Genomic DNA, 13,396 nt, shown 5'->3' with positions numbered 1-13,396 from the left:
GAACTGTTTAATTACTTTGTTATGGTGGATGGACTTTAATATAAAATTTTTTCTATCACGGACATTATTTTAAACTAAAAATTTTTGTATTTACTTATATTTAGCGCACTCTTTGATTTATTCACACTAAGGAGCAAAGTCATAAACAGCAGAGGTGTGTGTATCAGAAGAACAGCTGGCCACGTTTGTCGGGTACAACAGAAAATGTATATATTGTATGTATTTCATGCATCCAGCTCTTTGTGTACTCTATAACTATAACTGCTTTTTCCATAGATCAGTGTTTCTCAACCGTTTTTCAGTCAAGGCACCCTTTAAAATTATGGACAGTCTCGAGGCACCCTTTAAAATAATGGACAGTCTTGAGGCATTCTAAAATGGGGTGCCTCAAGAATGTCCATAATTTTAAAAGGACACCCCAATCTAATATGTGAAAAACGATTCTAATAGCTTTATACAACGCAGCAACATCCACACGTAGAACACCGGACATTAGAGGTGATTTATTCTTCCAAAGCAAATACACTTTTGCACACTGGTACTGACTAGTATTCCTATGTTTCTCTTCTCCCTCAGATTCTCTCCATCACTGAGCTTTTGTGACCCCAGCACTGATAGAGAGGGGCAGGGGAGAGTCAAACTAGGATGCTGTGCAGGCAGCCAACATCCACCTTATCAACTGATGATGTCATTAGTTGTCACGATGCTGGCAACTAGAAGGTCATAATGGTGCACAATGAAAACCTGTGGCTTTGTGCAACTAAAAGGCAGGCTTGTTCCACCCACTGGCTTTTATACAAGTTTTGGGCAGTTTTTAGATATTTTGCTAAGGCACCCCTGAAGAAACCTCAAGGCACAACAGGGTTCCTGGGCACCCTGGTTGAGAAAGGCTGCCATAGACCACTGTCTACTGATAGCTATTAGTTGTTTTATATATTGTATAGAATTTAGCTACATCAGTATTCTGTGTAGAGTCAGGTACTATGTAGTAAAGAGATGAGCATTTTATAAAGCTCCAATAGCCGCAGCTCTGGTAGTTCTCATTGCGGGTTTTTGGTGCTGGACACAAGTGAGAAATGATGTCCCTGATTCTAGTCTTAAGTGGTTGTAAGCCTCAGATATGAAATATGAGCAAAGCAAATCCCTCTATAGTATGTACTCAGTCCAGAGCACTAAGTGTGATTTTTGTCTGTTTATTTGTTCCTCTGCTATCAGCATGAATCACTTCTGATTTTTTCCTTACACCAAGAGAAAAAAAGGTGTCGGTAAGGAAGCTCCAGCAGATTGACAGTCTCAGCTCTGGCCCTGTTTGCTGTGTGAATGGGGGGGGGGTGTTCCTTCCCTCCAGTCAGCTCTTAGGGCTCTCCTCACTGATGAAATTTAAGCTCTCCACCCCCTTGCTTGTTAGAGCTGAGAGATTCTAAATTTTCAATGGATGTAGGGGAAAGATAGCATTTAGTAGATAAACCGATACAACTTACGTAGGAGGGTTTATTTCATTGCTTTGTATTGCCTGAGGCCAGTCACATCACTCTGCATATGTAAGTGTTTACAACCACTGTAATGTGAACCTGGGCTCATAACACACACTGTAAGTATGCCATATACAGAACAAGCAGTAAAAGCACATTTAAACACGCCCTCATTCATGTACCTATAAGCATTGTGAATGAATTAATTTTCAAAATTCACAATACAGACACTGTTTAATTTCTTTACGAGAAAAGAATATGTTGCCAGTTGCTAAAGTAAAGAACCAGGTGTGTATTTCTAAGAGGTTTGGCACTGACTGATACTGTCAATGCGAAACGTTCCCTTGCACCCTGCCCCTGCTATGCCTACAGCCACCGGAACGTTCTCCCCTCCCCCTCAAATTCTAACTTATTCTCTTCCCCTGCCTCTACACATATACTCCACCCCCCCTTCCTTCCCCTCTTAAACATAAAGGACTTGCAGGGTCTGAGCTGTTATTATCTGTAGACCAACAGACCCTGCTCCGTGACTAAGCACTAGGTGTGGTGTAGCCTGGATGGAGCAGGCTGAAGCCGCTTTTACCTGTTTTCACCTGAGCTTCTGTTAGCATGCGATGTTTGGACTTATTTTTTGTTTAGTGTGTATATTGAACAGGGATGGGCTCTTTCCTTCTAGTGTGAGTGACCAGAGGCAGTTGGATTGGGGGCCTGGAGTGGCTCCCTAAGCCATTTTCTTTTATAGACCCTTTAAGATATTACAAATCTCAAGTCATCGTTGTGACCCCTGAAAAGCAACATCTTCACAGTGGTCAGTTATGGTCCTTTGTGCTTGTTAAGAATATCTAAATGGTTTAACCTCTTAGCGCTTGCCGCATACATATATGTGGTTGCTCGGCGTGTGAGCCTTAACATCAAGCAGCCATATATATGCGGCCCTGTTAAAACTACCTACTGCACTGAGAGCGCACTCCCTGGATGGTAGCCAGTGGTGATCATTAAGCTCCTGATGCATACCTCTTATTGGGAGCTTTCCAATCATGTGATTGCCGTGAGAGCAGCACAGCGGTCACATGACCCGAAGGCCCGCCTCCCGGCTTTTAGAACCCTTAGAGGGCCGGGAGATTGCTGGCGCCAAAAAGAGTTAATGTCCATAGTCTGGGTGTACAGATGCAGACCATAAATTATATCCCTGTTGTCATCTGAGCGTACTGGTACTGGTATGTTGCTGGACCTTTGGTGTTTATACCGGATTGATGTAGGCATCACCCCGGAACCCTTATTTAGAGCCAGCAGTAGGCTGTCTTGTAATAGCAATTGGATCAGCTTTCCAGCCACTAGATCGCTATTACAAGCAGTGGGAGGGGACGTTCTGCCACCTTCTGCTGCTCTCTTAGGCTCTCCCTTCCCACCAGGAGACCCAAGACACCGCATACCGGGATCGGCTTTGATTGGCTCTCCAATATAGTAAACCAGAAGTGATGACCTGACATCACTTCCAGTTTACTTGGAAGTAAACAGCACCATTTTCAAAAAATAAAAACATTCAGAAACACCAATCATGGTGGTTTTGAATACTTTTAAGTGCAGAGCAGGGATTTGGGTTCTTAAAGACCCCAGATCTCTCCCTAAAGAATACCTATCACGTGCAAATTGCTGTCACAAGGATGTTTACATTCTTGTGACAGCAACATTAGTGATAAACAGTGATTTAAGGAAAAAAAAAACGAAAAGAAACTGTAAAAATTAAAAAATAAATTAATAATTTAAAATTAAAATCCTCCCATGTTCGCACTCTAAGGCGCATGCTCGTATCGGTCACGCACGCATGCAAACAGCAATCGATCCACACATGTGGTATCACCGCAAATGTTAGATCATGGCCATTATTTTAGCACCGGACCTCCTCTGTAAAACTAAAGTGGTAACATGTAAAGGTTTTTAAAGCATCGCCTATGGATAGTAAAATTTATATTGTTTGTTGTCATTGCACGGGTGTGCGGAATTTTAAAGCCTAACATGTTTGGTATCTATTTACTCGGTGTAACATCATCTTTTATATTGTACACAAAATGGATTATGTATTGTTTTTTTGCATTAAATCTCAAAAAAGTGTATTTTTTTCCCCATAAAATTTCATTTAAAGAAATGCTGTGCAAATACCACGTGACATAAAAAAAACTTCAAAACCCACCAGTTTATTCTCTAGGGCCTCTGCTTTAAAAAAAATATAATGTTTGGGGGTTCTAAGTAATTTTCTAGCAAAAAAAATGGTTGTTACATGTAACCAAAAAGTGCCACAAATGGCCTTGACTGGAGGTAGTTAACATTTATAAAGAAAAAAAATCTCATAGCCCTGCCTGCCTAATCCTTACTCTTACCCCACCCTAAAGCATATCTAAACCCAAAACCAAAAATGGAATACACTGCATCTTCCCAGTTGTTGGATGTTAAGGCTGCATTAGTTTTCTTTTTTCAGGCTATACCAAACATTGCAACCTATAGGACTAAATTAACAAATTAGGACTCTTCTGTGTTGGTATCTAACCACAAAGAAACATTTATTCACACCTGAGGTTGGGGGCTGGAAAATCCTGCTGTTGAGCTGTGCTTTTACTGCCCCCAACCACTACCACCTTTAGTTGCAGAGGCAGCGACCAGGGGTGTACACATGCTGTGATTTCAATGCTTTTCAGCTGGGGCAGAGATTAATAAAGCAAATACTTTTGTTGGTTGTAGCATCCGTAGAATGCAACCCATTTTATTGAAAGAGGCCGCTGTGCAATTGCATGTTAAAGCAAGCAATGAGGAGGTGATACAGTGTCTCCTCACCGCCTGACCCGAATGCACATCACTCTTCAGAGATCAAAGCAAATGTTAACAAGCGCTAAAAAATATTACCGTAATTGCATTTTTGATTTTCCAGATTTTTCCCTTTAGATTATTTGCTTTGTATGTTCTATATCATGTTATACATTACTTATATTTGTAAAATATTTTATTTTTTAGATTGCTATCCAGAGTTTTGCAAAGGGACTATACTTACATCTTTAAGGTAGGCTTTTTATTGCAGAGTTTTGTTTTGCAGATGACTTACCCTTTAGACAGGAATGTAAAAATACTTTCTCTTATGAATACAGTTCCTTGAAAAAGTATTCATACCCCTTGAAAATGTCCACATTTTGTCATGTTACAACCAAAAGCGTTAGTCTATTTTATGTGATAGACCAGGGGTCTCCAGACTTTTCAAACAAAGGGCTGGTTTATGGTCCTTCAGACTTTAAGAGGGCTGGAGTGTGGCCAGTGGGAATAGAAAATGTTCTGGGCCCAGCATCAATGAGAATAAACATGGCCTCAGGTATGGTGGTCAGTAGAAGGAAGAGTAGTGCCCCATCATTGGTATTATTGGGAGGAATAGTACCACATAAGTGTTATCAGTGGAAGAAATAGTGCCCCATTATTGGTGTCAGTGGGAATACTGCTTCATATCATTGGGAGGAATAGTGCCCCAAGGGCTGGATGAAGGCTAGCAAAGGGCAACATCCGGCCCTTGGGCTGCAGTTTAGAGACCCCTGTGATAGACCAACACAAAGTGGCACATATTTGTGAAGTGGAAGGAAAATGATAAACGGTTTTCCACATTATTTACAAATAAATATCTGAAAAGTGTGGAATGCATTTGTGTTCAGCCCCCTCCGAGTCAATACTTTGTAGAAACACCTTTCGCTGCAATTACAGCTGCAAGTCTTTTTGGGGATGTCTCTACCAGCTTTGCACATAGAGAGTGACATTTTTGCTCATTCTTCTTTTCAAAATAGCTCAAGCTCTGTCAGATTGGATGGAGAGCGTTTGTGAACAGCAATTTTTAAGTCTTGCCACAGACTCGCAATTGGATTTAGGTCTGGACTTTGACTGGGCCATTCTAACACATGAATATGCTTTGATCTAAACCATTCCATTGTAGCTCTTGCTGTATGTTTAGGGTCTTTGTCCTGCTGGAAGGTGAACCTCTGCACCAGTCAAGTCTTTTGCAGACTCTAACAGGTTTTCTTCTAAGATTGTCCTGTATTTAGCTCTATCCATCTTCCTATCAACTCTGACCAGCTTCCCTGTCCCTGCTGAAGAAAAGCATCTCTACAACATGATGCTGCCACCACCATGTTTCACGGTGGGGATGGTGTGTTCAGGGTGATGTGCAGTGTTAGTTTTCCGCCACACATAGTGTTTTGCTTTTAGGTCAAAAAGTAAAATTTTGGTCTTATCTGACCAGAGCAGCTCCTTCCACATGTTTGCTGTGTCCCCCACATGGCTTCTCTGCAAACAGTACTTCTTATGGCTTTCTTTCAACAATGGCTTTTGTCTTGCCATTCTTCCATAAAGGCCAGATTTGTGGAGTGCACGACTAATAGTTGTACTGTGGACAGATTCTCCCACCTGAGCTGTGGATCTCTGCAGCTCCTCCAGAGTTACCTACTGGCTGCTTCTTTGATTAATGCTCTCCTTGCCTGGCCTGTCAGTTTCGGTGGACAGCCATGTTTTGGTAGGTTTGCAGTTGTGCCACACTCTTTCCGTTTTCTGATGATGGATTGAACAGTGCTCCGTGAGATGTTCAAAGCTTGGGATATTTTTTTTATAACCTAACCCTGCTTTAAACTTCTCCACAACTTTATCCCTGACCCGTCTGGTGTGTTCCTTGGCCTTCATGATGCTGTTTGTTCACTAATGTTCTCTAACAAACCTCTGAGGGCTTCTCAGAACATCTGTATTTATACTGAGATTAAATTATACACAGGTGGATTCTATTTACTAATTAGGTGACTTCTGAAAGCAATTGGTTCCACTAGATTTTAGTTAGGGGTATCAGAGGAAAGGGGGCTGAATGCAAATGCACATCACACTTTTCAGATATATATTTGTAAAAAATGTTGAAACCCATTTATCATTTTCCTTCCACTTCACAAATATGTGCCACTTTGTTGTGGTGTTCTATCACATAAAATCCCAATAAAATACATTTATGTTTTTGGTTTTAACATGACAAAATGTGGAAAATTTCAAGAGGTATGAATACTTTTTCAAGGCACTGTATATGACATTTTAACATATACTGTATAAGGGACAGTAACTTTTCAGTGCATTTTTAAATATTTATTTAGTATTGTCTTCCTGAAAAAGCTAGGTGCCTGACTGATTTCAGTACTTTCTAAGTCACTGAAGTACAATATAGATCAGGAAAGTTGAGGGAAAATCCATACTTATCTGCATACTGCTTACAGTCAAAGAATTGTTGATGAACATGATAGGTGAACAGCATATTCAATAGGAAGGGTTGGCAAAGGTAGCCCCTGTATTCTTGTCATGACAGGTGTACTTTAAGGCATTAGGGGCTCCATTTTATGAAAATCTAAAATCTAATCCTCTGTTATGCATGTGGAACATACCCAAAGAACAGAAAGTCCTGAGCAGAAAGAAATTTCTCTATGAAGTAAGAAATATACAAAATATGGACTGTGGAAAGGCTCGGTGAAGGGCTTTCAGCATAAGAAAATTAGGCACTTGAGAAGCAGAAGTAATATTTTGACATAAAAACACTTAAACATCCAACTGGACTGGAATGCTGGTATAAAGTACGTCTTTAAGGCTGAACTCCAGGCAGATATAAAAGATACACATTATTGCAGTTCTGCATTCAGTAATACATCATTTTTGTAGAACAAGCTGTGTAATCACCTACGTTAGTATTAGCCTCTTATGCAAGCCATACGCTATACGAAAATTCGTTCAAAAGCATTTTCGAAAAAGTAAACATTGTTCAGCAGAGCTCACATTACTACCATCATGTAGTGAACAATTTTTGAAAGATAAATCATTCAATGATCATAAATTAAAGTGGTGGCAAATGTTCAAGGTTTTTTTTTTATCTTCATGCATTATATACATGTAGTAAAAAAAACCTTTGTGTGTGCAGCAGCCCCCCTAAAACTTACCTGAGGCCCATCGCGATTTAGCGATGTGCACGAAAGCCTCAGCTCTTCAGGAACTCTCCCTCCTCATTGGCTGAGACAGCAGTAGGAGCCAATGGCTCCTGCTGATGTCAATCACAGCCATTGAGCCAATGAGGAGAGAGGAGGGGAGGCTGAACTGCAGCTCTGTCTGTGAATGGACACACACAGCAGCGGCTCGGGAGTAAGCCTGCTCGGATGCCCCCATAGCAAGTTGCTTGCTCTGGGGGCACTCGGCAGGAGGGAGGATCCAGGAGCACCAGCTGGGTACCTGAGAAGAGGAGGATTAGGGCTGCGCTGCACAAAACAACTGCACAGAGCAGGTAAATATGACATTTCTGTTATAAAAAAAAATGCCTTTAATATCACAAGGAGCCTATCAACTGAGCTGTAGTGTTTGCATTACTTGGAGCATGCTGATAGGAGGAGAGAGCAGAGTTGAGCTCACCAGACTGCTGCTTTTATGTTTACTGTCCAGTCACAGGCTGAGGGAAGCCCTGTAAGTGTTACTTAAAGTGTTACTAAACCCACAACAGTAAAATCAGTCTGTATATGCAGTAAAGCATGCTTGTTATACTCACTGTGGAACCCAAGGGGTTAATCCTCTGCATTGTGTAAAAAGGCCGTTTGATCCTTTCTTCTCTATTCCTCCCCTTTTTCAAGTGTCCACCGCTTATCTCCTGATAAGACAGATTGAACCGTAGGCATTTGCACATGTTCAGTTTGTTGTGTATTGCTAGAGAGATTTTGTTTTTTTTGGGAGAGTGCATGTGATCAGCACAGGGCCAATCAGCACTGTCCAGATAGATATCAGGGGTTTTGCATCCTGCTAGAGCAGAAAGAAAACTCCTCCTACAAGCTTTAGCCAGTGCTGTGCTGGACACTGATACTGTAGAAGTCACAAGACTTCTCTAACTGGTGATGATAAAAGGTATTTATCAGTTTATATTTACTAAAATAATTGAATTTCCGTGTTCTGTGTACTGTGGGGCACCAGATATAGTGGATGCAGGGTCCAGGGTTTAGTAACACTTTAACTGCAGCAGAGAAAAATCAGGTCAGCTGCCCTGCCTGACCGTAAACTGAACTTCTACTGTTGATGTTTAAATGATTATGCATAGTGCACAGATGGCAGTACATGGTGCTGTTTATGAGCTTAGTTAAAACCAAAATGTACTGTATTTTATAATCTTCCATTTCATTACAGAGTTTACAAGCCATAGAAGAAGCACCGTTTCCAGAGAGCCCCAAGTACAGCGATATCTTCAATGACACATCCATACATAGCTTTCCTCTTTCCAAACTAGAAACTGTCCCTAAAGATGTATGGCATCTTCAGGAGGAGCCTCAGTACGAAACGTGTGATGACCTGGAGATCATCCGAAGTCTTACAATATAGTATTGAAAGTATATAGTCATCCAACCTGCTTACGAAGTTGCACATCTTGAATAATTATATAACATTGCTAAGTACCCTACACTAGCTGTACAGACTGCAAATACATGCATGCATCTAGGACTGCACAGATCTGTGTTGGTTTATTAGTCATGGGTAAATAAACTAGGACTGTGCTCTGCTGAAGCTAAACAAGCAGATATTAATACAAGTTCCATGTCTGTAGCAGGATGTAGCATGGTGTAAGCTATCTGTCAGTGTAGGAAGTTTGACGTTTAGTGATTCCCTAAAAATGGTTGTAAACCTCAGACATGAAATATGAACAAAGCATATCCCTCTATAGTGTTTACTCAATTAAGAGCACCAAGTGTAATTTCTGTCTGCTACTTCATTCCTCTACTATCAGCATGAATCACTTCTGACAAGTTTTCCTGACACCAAGAGAAAAAAGGTGACAGGGGAGAGACCTCCAGCAGATTGACAGCCTCAGCTCTGTTCCTGTAAGCTGTGTGGAGGGGGAGAAGGGGTATCCATTCCCTCCAATCAGCTCTCAGAGCTGTCCTCACTGAGCTCTGCAGAGTGTAACTTCAGCTCTCTGCCCCCTTTTTTTGACAGCTTTATAAATTCAGCACTTTTAACAGATGTAGAGAAGAGAAGATTGCCAATAAACAGGTACAGTACAACTTAAGAAGGAGAATTTGTTTCATCTCTGTGTATCACCTGAGGCCAGTCACTTCACTGGGTATATGTAAGGGTTTACAACCACTTTAATTCTTTTAACATGTTCACTAATTATCTAAAATCCTCCCTTAGCCCCTTTAACTTGCCTAAACTGACCACCAGCCCCGTATGCTTATTTACCTCCTACAGTGGCAGTCTCCATTTCTCTCCATTTTGTTTAAAATCCAGCCATTATAAAACTAGTGCAGGACTGCCTGAAGGATGGGATGTTGCTGCAGTATGGGCATCTCATTTAAGTCTATGGGACATTAGTGTATAGGTGTGGGAAGCCCAGGACTACATTTTTAACAACTATAATGTAAACAACATAGGAAGCTGCCACAAATGGAGAAGGTAAGTAAGTACCCCGGGGGAATGATCAGCATAGGCTAAGTAAGTGGACATGGGAGGGGAGTGGAGCTTATGATAGAAAAATGTATACATGGATCATATTTCAGAGGGGCAATAATAGCCACACATTTGAATAAGCCCTTTCTCTCACCAGCTCACACTGGAGTCAGAATCGTGCTAGGACTTAAAGTGGATCTAAACCTAGCTTGTAAAAAACTGCATGAAGGCAGCTATTTATTGAAACAAGAAAAGAAAGAAATACAGTATATGGGATTTTTAAGGTGCTCGTGGTACCCTCAGGAAAGAGTATTCAAACAGACAGTTTTATAAAAAATATCAAATTTTATTACAAAATATGTAACACATAAAAGCATAGGCATAAATAAATTCTCCCCAACAATAATAAACAAAATAGATGACAACCCTTCAATACAGCGAACCCCAACGCTTCTCCTATCATTTGTTCAAAAGAATACTCATGTCGTCATTTGTTGATACATAATAGAGTAGTCTTAAGTTGGAGAGGTGATGAAAGTCGCAATACGTTTCACCGGGTGGGCTTCTTCAGGGGTTCAAAATACCAGGGGAAAGCACCATACTGATGATTGTTTGCATATCCGGACCAACCCCATGAAGGAATAATGGGTATGTGCAGGATGAAATGCAACGCAAGAAACATCCCAGCCAAAGCATGCACAGAGTGATAAAAGCAGCTCAAGCGCGGGGAGGGAGGAACAGCTACTACCTTAAAAGATGATAGGAATAGAGATAATATCCTTTGAAGACATCCATCCCCCTAAGATCAACCCTCCAATTGTTTAATAGCCCAGAAGTCTCACAGGTAAAATGCACCATTAACGTCCAAAAGGCCAAGAGAGCCAGGTGAATAACGGTGTCTCTCTTTATCAGTGCACCCACATGTCTCTAAGGGATCCAATGCTTTACCAGTACTATATAAGCTATTCATTGAAGAGACATGCTATGTCTCTTCTTTAATAACAAACATACCTGCCTGTTAAGTCCTTTATTGAATGTACACTAAGTTGTACATGTGCAGCTCAGTGTGCATTCCCGGCTGTGCCGGAATGGCCGACTCCATGAGCTTGTGTTTGAAGTCACCCCCCACTGCCCATTCATGTGGCCAAAAACCCTGCACCCAGAAGCGGCCCCAGGAGAAAAGTGGCTGGCAAGAGATGTGACTACTGCATCTGTGGATGTTGGAGGTATTTTTGGGAACTTAGTTCTGCTTTAAGCTGGCCATACAAGGCTCAAGCCTCAAGGCTTTGTTGGCCCTGTCAACACCAAGGACTAGACTGAGCTGGGTAAAAAATTATCAGCTGTACAGTGACTACATCCAGACGCCACTGTTCAGGTATTCAGTCAGGGGTGGCTAACCTGTGGCTCTCCAGCTGTTGTGGAACTACATTTCCCATGAGGCATTGCAAAGATGGGAAGTTACTGACTTGCAGAGGCATGATGGAACTTGTAGTCCTGCAGCAGCTGGAGAGCCGCAGGTTGGCCACCCCTGACATAGATGAAGGAATCTATTGATATTTTCTTAGTCTGCCTGCGGCATGAAAGAAAGAAATCTACGTGTGTACGGCTAGCCTTATCTCTAAAATGTGTAATTTCTCACGATCTATCCTAAGGTCCCTGTCACATGGATGTGGTGCGGTTTAACCACACCACAGGTGTAGCGCAGGTTTCTGAAAGCACACCGAAACTGTGGGACATAATAGAACTGTGGGAAAGTGCAGCTGAACTACACCACCTGAACCACCACCCGTGGGTACACTGTGTCACATCAGTGTCAAAGGGGCCTACTTAGCCAATACCACTCAGACAGAAAAGGTTGTTTTTAATTGTATCTCCTTGTTGTTCTTGGTGTAAATAAGCAGTTTAGTAAATAATGTGGCTGTTTGATAAAAACTACAGCAGAGGAACAATTGGACTCAGCAATGCAGGATTTAGGTTTTACCCTCTAAACAGCACTAGAAAATTGAAACATGCCTTGGATTTAATACTGTGAGCAACAACTCCATCTCTGCTCTAGTCTTTAAAGCTTATCCCAAGGTCTTCAACGAACAAGGATGGAACCTCAAGCTTGAGAAAAAGGTCACTGAGGTTTTGGCTTCTGATATTGCAATTAAGTGTCAGTGTTATTTTAGGTCAGCCATAGTAGATATTTACTTATTGCCCAGCCCTCATGAAATCTGTTTGCTGACTAGTCTGATGGTCATCCTGTTACTTTTGTTTCACTAACAAAACTAGCAATAATCATTTACTTGCTTTGCAGAAGAATATATTATATGTAACCTGGAGTGTTATAACACATATTGTGTGTCTACCATTATTATTGGGAAGCCAGTCCTGAGCAATAATGTGCATCAGACTGACGAGCAAATACATATAGACAGAAGGTAACTGAAGAAGTCTGGGGGAGATCAGCAGCACTGATGTGCGAAAAAAAAGAAAGGATAGAAAAGTGAAAACTGTATTTTATTCAATAATATATGATAGACAGTGTTTTAACAACTGAAATGTCATGCAGTCAGGGCTTACATCTACTTTATTAAACATTAAGTCTTATATGGGGTCTGAAAACCACTTTTTTAATATGCAAATCTTGTAAATTATTTGCTAGTACCCAGAAGAGCCTGCATTTGTAGACAAGATTCATTGCTATATAAATGTTATTTGCAGAGACTGTATCCTACATTTTTTTTTGGAAAGAATAAGAATTGATTCACTTTTTGTGAAGAGCTCAGAGGAAAGGGCTGATAGAGCTTTTAGATAAAATTTCAGCTAACTTATACAAAGTGTGTTAATGTTTAAAGAACATATTTTTATATATAGTTTGTAATTGTATATGTAAATGGGGGCAGCCATATTTGCTTATTGCATAAGCAGACTGTCTTTGCTGATGTTCCTATCAGATTAAAAACTGATTGAAAATGTTAGTTTGTCTGCAGTCACTAATGATCGCAAACACCCACAAAGGCATCTGCTAGCCATAGACTATTTTTAAGCAGTACATGACACAATGCAGTTCATGCCAGTGTTTTCTTTCAAGGTAGGAAAGAGGTACTTCTTTATTCAAGAAAATAATACTGCATGCTGTAACTGAGCAGTCCTTAGGCCCCTTTCATGTGGGCCAAGGTGCTGACACTCAATCCTCGGTGCATCACTCTGTTAGCCATGGCTGGCCCACAGTTTATTTATTACAGGTATTTATATAGCTCTGTCAATTTATGCAGCACTTTACATATACAGTGTATCTATATATACACTATGTTGCCAAAAGTTTTGGGATGCCTTTACACGCACATGAACTTTAATGGCATCCTAGTTTTAACCCATAGAGTTGGCCCACCCTTTGCAGCTATAACAGCTTCAACTCTTCAGGGAAGGCTGTCCACAAGGTTTAGGAGTGTGTCTATGGGAATGTTTGACCATTC

General features: G+C 41.0%; 1 protein-coding gene across 1 annotated transcript in view; it reads left to right on the top strand.

The window, feature by feature from the left end:
* SRRD (SRR1 domain containing) overlaps window positions 1–12,898 on the top strand; it is a 32,671-nt gene extending 19,773 nt beyond the window's left edge. The window contains exons 7-8 of the mRNA XM_089651734.1: window positions 4,479–4,524; window positions 8,679–12,898. Of these exons, the coding sequence (XP_089507860.1) occupies window positions 4,479–4,524; window positions 8,679–8,870 (238 nt within the window). The 3' untranslated portion in view covers window positions 8,871–12,898. The remainder of the gene's footprint in view (window positions 1–4,478; window positions 4,525–8,678) is intronic.
* The last annotated feature ends 498 nt before the right edge of the window (window positions 12,899–13,396 follow it).

This window comes from Staurois parvus, unplaced genomic scaffold (genome assembly GCF_062004578.1).
Source record: "Staurois parvus isolate SC_StPar_1 unplaced genomic scaffold, SC_StPar_1.0 ptg000661l, whole genome shotgun sequence".
Lineage (NCBI taxonomy): Eukaryota > Metazoa > Chordata > Amphibia > Anura > Ranidae > Staurois > Staurois parvus.
This window is presented reverse-complemented; position numbering and strand designations above follow the sequence as displayed.